General features: G+C 43.8%; 1 protein-coding gene across 1 annotated transcript; it reads right to left on the reverse strand.

Moving 5' to 3' along the window:
- Positions 1-3,536: 3,536 nt before the first annotated feature.
- Positions 3,537-5,332, reverse strand: LOC112265985 (transcription cofactor HES-6). The gene is made up of 4 exons (XM_024443493.2): positions 5,008-5,332; positions 4,804-4,890; positions 4,583-4,658; positions 3,537-4,430 (listed from the first exon to the last, which is right to left on the reverse strand). Exons 1-4 carry the CDS (start codon positions 5,089-5,091, stop codon positions 3,967-3,969), a joined length of 711 nt encoding a protein of 236 aa, XP_024299261.1. The 5' UTR covers positions 5,092-5,332; the 3' UTR covers positions 3,537-3,966.
- Positions 5,333-5,845: the final 513 nt, after the last annotated feature.

Here is a 5,845-nt window from a genome sequence, read left to right on the forward strand (position 1 = left end):
GATGCAGAAGAGCCAGACACATTTCTCCTCTGTCCAGCAGAGGGAGCTAGTGAAGGAACAGCCCTGGGTGAGGATGGGGGTTCTGCCCAAGGCCATCAACGTCAAGGTATGTCAAACATCTGGCTTCACACACACCTCTCACACACAAACAAATTTACCTCCCACTCAAACACACATGCACACGTACACACACACACAGATGTGCCTATGTCGTCATGTGGGTCAATACTGTACTAACCTATACGCATCCTTGAATTTTATCAGGATGTTTGTACTGTGAAGACTTGGCCTCAGCCCCTATTGAGGAGGACTTTCCTGATATGGAGGAAGAGGAGAGGGACTCACAGGAAAAAATGGTCTGCGTGTCAGAAAAGGCCAGGGCCGCCCCTGGCAGTCAGACTTGAACAAAACAGGGAAATTCAGACACATACAGTGCATTCAGGAAGTATTCAGACCCCTTTACTTTCTCCATATTTTGTTATAGGCTTATTCTAAAATAGATTGAATAGTTTTTTTTTGTGCCTGGAAAAATCAGTCTGCCTGGCAACCGGCCGTGATCGGGAGTCCCATAGGGCGGCGCACAATTGGCCCAGCGTTGTCCTGGTTAGAGTTTGGCCAGGGTAGGCCGTCATTGTAAATAAGAATTTGTTCTTAACTGACTTGCGTAGTTAAATAAATAAACAAATTAAAACTACCATACCCCTTTAAAAGGTACTTAAATATTTAGTCTTTCCCATTCATCCTCTGAATGGCACACACACTTGAGGCTTAAAAATCCTTCTTCAACCTGTCTCCTCCCCTTTATCTACACTGATTGAACTGGATTTAACAGGTGACATCAATAAGGGATCATAGCGTTCACCTTGATTCACCTGGTCAGTCTATGTCATGGAAGGAGCAGGTGTTCTTATGTTTTGGACACTTAGTGTATATTTGTCTCACTGTTACTTTGAGAAGCTGATATTTTAGCACAGTTCATTGCTATTTTGTAGGCGCTTTCCACCTAGTGTTAATTAATCTGGACAGGTAAGGGTTTGTTTTGTTGTGATGGTGATCCATGGGGTTTTCACTCTATATTTTACTTGAATGTGGGCTATAATAACATTTTAAGGCTGGAACCTGATGAAGAAGGCCAAAACTCAGATGGTAAGATTGTGTGACTATTGTTCAAAAGCAGCAGGCAATTTAGAATATCGACAGATCGGCTCCTCTGACTCAAATCAGTGTAGTCAATGGGAGGATTATCTGTTTATAAGTGTTGTGCGTGTGAAAACATCAAACATATCAGGGAAAGCGCACAATAAACTGTCAGAGCGGATGAAGAGTTAGGCTGAGGCGTTCTGTTGTTAGATCAGTGATTGTTCTTCAGAGTCAGACAGTTGATAGGAGAGACGCATCCAAGGATGGAATGGGAGTCCCAGGGGATCCGTATCAAAGCCATATGCTCTCATTCACGTTTGAAATCCTCATGCCAACTGACACCGGCCACTAACCTTTAACCCCGGAATTCAAATTCACCGTCACGAACCCTCAGCTGATGCGTTTGGATGCTGTGCAATTGTTATTTTGCCCTTGTCATTCACAGATCGCTAAAACAATTTTTGTAATGTCGTCGACATGTTATATGTCATTTTGGAAGAATGGTGATGGTGCGCCATTAGGATAATGATGGGAAACAGGCCCGGGGTCCCTGTTTTGATGCAACAGATTGCTTTATGCACATTTGGGACTATGGGTTTACCAAGCAACAACGGGCTTTGGGAAACTAATGGGGAAAATGGCTCATGATACATTACAAATGTCTATGAATTGGTCTTATAATAAACTATCTATATAATAGTTTTGTTATAGCCTAAGTTCTTTGTTTTGTCATTCTTTCGGCCCACACTTATTTAAAAATGTCATTTGACAGGTGCAAAGGTGAACCAAAGATATAGGCTACTGTGTCTGTGTCAGTATCTTTCAACTCCCCGACTTTGTCGCCATTCTCTCAAATGGTAGCATGCCGATCCAAAGCTTTGATCAGTGTATCCTCCTCTGCTTCCATGCCCGCTGTTCACACCTCGTCAAATTCGTGGCACAGGTGTGAGAACAGCTTCAAGCCCCCTGCGGCTGCTCAACGCTAATCTGACTTGTCAGCCATTCCTTCATCAAACGCTGACAACAGTCTGTAAACCTATTAATGTGGATTTGACAAGAAATTAACATCCGTAATGAATGTATTTTTCAGTAAACGTTTTTCTTTTATGTAAGAAATGCCAAAAGTGCCCGTTGTTGCAAAATCACCCAGCCACCCATCAATGGTTTTTCCAGTGCTGTTATCTTCTTTATTGGTGGCACTCATTAGTGCCCAGTCGGTTTATTATACTTGTGATTGAAACTTGTCTGTGTAAGCAAATCGATTAGCAAAAGATGTTGAACTTGTGTTCATATTCCACGGTGAGCTATGCATGATAGCCTAGTCTATCTAGCCCATAGGCAGGCCTGTCATGTTCCTATCCGTAGTTGATACGCAGGTAACCCGATTGCGGTTTCATGGTCAACGGGCCAAGTGGGCTAATGGCTTTGGAAAGCTGCTCGCAATTATTATGGTTTAGCGTTAATATTCAATAGGAAGCATTGGAAATGGAAGCGCGCAGCACTTTGTAGGCTACTTTGGGCACACGTTATTTCAAGTCAAGATTTGGGTATATGGTGATTAGAATCGTACAGCAATGTGCCTTTTAAAATTATGTCAAGTAACTGTAGTGGTGGTGCCGGTTTATACAACCGACCGTGGACAGGATCTAACGTTGCTCTGTAGAATATGGCAACCATTGTACCTGACGTGTTACCAGTGACACCTGGTGTGGCAGGGACATCAGAGGTGCGACTTTAACCAGGTATTGGCGTTGCTTTCCACTGCACTAGCGGAACCTTTCATGTGCGCACAGGACGCGAAGCGCGCCTTTGTACTCTAGGAGAGGACGCCTGTGGGGGAGAGATTTAGAAATTGAACGTGGCTGAACTGGACGCGACACAGACCTTATAATTTATTCGACTGAAATGACATGATTATGGAATCGCTCGCTCATGTTTTATTACATGTTCTAAATGACAGACCTATCACAAATGTATCTTTCAATATTGACTTCTGCATTATTTATGGACTGTTTCCATGTGCTTTAAAAAATAATGAATGAATAAAATGCCTCGAACACAGGATTTTGATTATGGGAGTGTGGCACTGGCCTCTTTTCATAGGCTTATCATTTTGTTTCACTGCGTTTTTAGCAATTGGATAATAACCTGACTAGCAAGAGGCCTGTAAGTGTTGTTAGTTTATGTTTCAGGCTGCAGTTCCTCTTAATTGCTTTAATATTTGTCAATTGGGCGATTCAATTACCATGTGATATTAGGTACTCTACCAATTGTTTCAAATGTTGTGCAAACAGACGTCAAGTCATTCTAGTCTGAAATTCCTTTTAACTGGTTTACTTTGAGTCGTTCTGTAAAATGGTGTAAACAAAAACGAGCACAATTTATACACGAAGATAGTCATTTTCATTAAATTATTTTATTAATCACATTGACATTTTTTGGGACAAAACATTCTACACATTGTTACAGCGTCAAGTGGTTGGGGGGAAATATAAGCGTTTCTCTTGAAGGTTAAATGGCGAAAAAACTATAGGCTACACGCCCAATAGCCTTTTTTCTTCACTGAAAAAAAAAGATTTATAGCCTATTTAAGTCATTGCCGAAGTATTTCGGTCTCTAAAAGAGCTTTTTATTATGCAAATCCTCTATACATAATGAGATATTTACAAAAACAAATATGAGCAGTTCTCAATTGCGTAATAGCAGAAAGTGAATTTCCGGCGATATGCGCTTTCCAGGTAACAGACGATGTCACAGCCTGGGGCCAGGTAGACTCCAAACTATTCTATTAAATCCCAAAGGCAGACAGTTGACCAGTACGGGCCACTACCAGGGCCTCCACATTGATTTGGAGTAGGTGATGGTGGGCATGTTCTGGGCTTCTTGGTTCTCCAGTGCGTCGGTAGCGCGCTGGTTGTGCTCGCTGTCTGTCTCGTACAGGTCAGAGCACAGGTCCTCACTGGAGGTGTTGGAGACGGCGGGGGAGAGGGCCGAGGAAGAGCCGCTGGCTATACTTCTGCATCCGGGTGAGGCTAGGGCCACGCTCACTGCCTCGCCGGCTGGCCAAGTGCTGCCGTTGTTGCTGGAAGTGTCCGATATTATATCCATAACCATGTCCTGGAAGTGGTCCTCGTTCAAGGGCATACACTCCAGCAGGTGGTTCAGTAGCTCGGCCGCCACCGTCGCGTCTATCCCGGGACAGTTGGACACAAACATATGGACCTCATGCATGCACTGGATGTAGCCTGCTGCAAACCTCTCGCTGGCCTCCCGGTTCATGATGTCAGTCTCTGAGGAAGAAATTAAATTAGACCTACTGAAATTCAATTGCACTCCCACAGTGGGCGTTATATGTTAAGCCACACCTGATATGGGCCTAAATGCACTTTGATGAGTGGAGGAAAGGGTCAATGGTCTGTACCATTCATTGCTCACTGCTTACCTTGGGGACGATCCTTGAGAATGTGCTCCACTTTTTTCACCGTCATCTCCAGAACCTCTGCATTCTCCACCTTTGACTGAAGCCGAGGGGAGACGAAGTGAAAAATATTAGATTTAATTCGCTTCTATTGTATGACCGGTATTATTGCAGAGGCTACGCTCAAGCCAATAAGCGCAGCCGCGCCAGGTGAGTCTATAGCCGGGTAGGTGCGCCAAACTCACGTCGGTGTCAGCGAGCAAGGTCCGAAGCTCCTGCAAACTCTCATTGATACGAGCACGCCTCTTCTTCTCCACCAAAGGTTTTCTAGCCTGTAACAATGACACATAGGCCAGTTAGTACGTTGTACCAATGTAATAACTGCATTACTAGGGTGGGCTACTCTATAGAATGGGATCAGCGACACAACAACCACAGATGCCCCTTACCTTTCTATCCCCTTTATTAATCCCGTAGTAGTCATCCTCATCCATGCCAAATCCGTTCTTGATGTGCAGAGCCGAGGGGGCCATGTTGGTTTTGAGCCCGAGCCGTGCAGTCAGTCTGAGATCCCAGTTTGTATTCCACTGCTATTTTCCCGATCCGTGAAAGAGAGCAGCTGGCAAACGGAACCGGTCAGAGAGAATTTATACACGACAGGCGAGACGCCCTATGATTATTGTACAATCTTCGCGAGACGTACTGCTGGCACTATAGAACTGTTGTAGGTATTTATAAGGACTCATTTGCATATGAATGTGTGGTTTGTCTGCACTAGCCAGGGGACAACAGAGCACACACCGCGAGAGCCAATCAAAGCCCTCTCCTTTGTCTTCCGCCAGCCCTTTCTGCGCGGTGAGAATCAGTAGTGGTCACAAGTAATCTTTTGGGTTTGCGTATCTGGCGACAGTGCTTTTTGTTGTTGTTGATCAACCGTAGGCTATTCACTTAGGCTACTGTTTAAGAAATAATGACAATTTTGGAGAGAAAAAAGTAGCCTACAAGTGCATTACATGGTAATAACAACGTATGTAACTTATAACATGTTTATTAGACAGCTATTGGCATCTTCCATCTTGTCATCTGTTTGTGTCCTCCATAACTGCACATTATAGGCTACATTCTGTGAAAGGAAATAAGATTGGGTGCAGGCTGCTATCACAAATTATATACCCATTCAGTGGGTCATCAAAGCTCCAATGTGTCCAATGTATTTCACTAGGTAGGCCAATAGGACTGTTTATGGCATAACACAGAGATATATTATGCAGATGTGTCAAAAAATTA

Source organism: Oncorhynchus tshawytscha, linkage group LG13, assembly GCF_018296145.1.
Source record: "Oncorhynchus tshawytscha isolate Ot180627B linkage group LG13, Otsh_v2.0, whole genome shotgun sequence".
In the NCBI taxonomy this organism is placed as follows: domain Eukaryota; kingdom Metazoa; phylum Chordata; class Actinopteri; order Salmoniformes; family Salmonidae; genus Oncorhynchus; species Oncorhynchus tshawytscha.

What these genes read in the sequence shown, in the direction of transcription:
- LOC112265985 (XM_024443493.2), bottom strand. Translation starts at nt 5,091, where the DNA reads ATGGCCCCCTCGGCTCTGCACATCAAGAACGGATTTGGCATGGATGAG. An exon ending in TTAATAAAGGGGATAGAAAG is followed by an intron (nt 4,891 to 5,007) that starts GTAAGGGGCATC and finishes TCATTGTTACAG; the next exon opens with GCTAGAAAACCTTTGGTGGA. An exon ending in TCTCAAGGATCGTCCCCAAG is followed by an intron (nt 4,431 to 4,582) that starts GTAAGCAGTGAG and finishes TTTCTTCCTCAG; the next exon opens with AGACTGACATCATGAACCGG.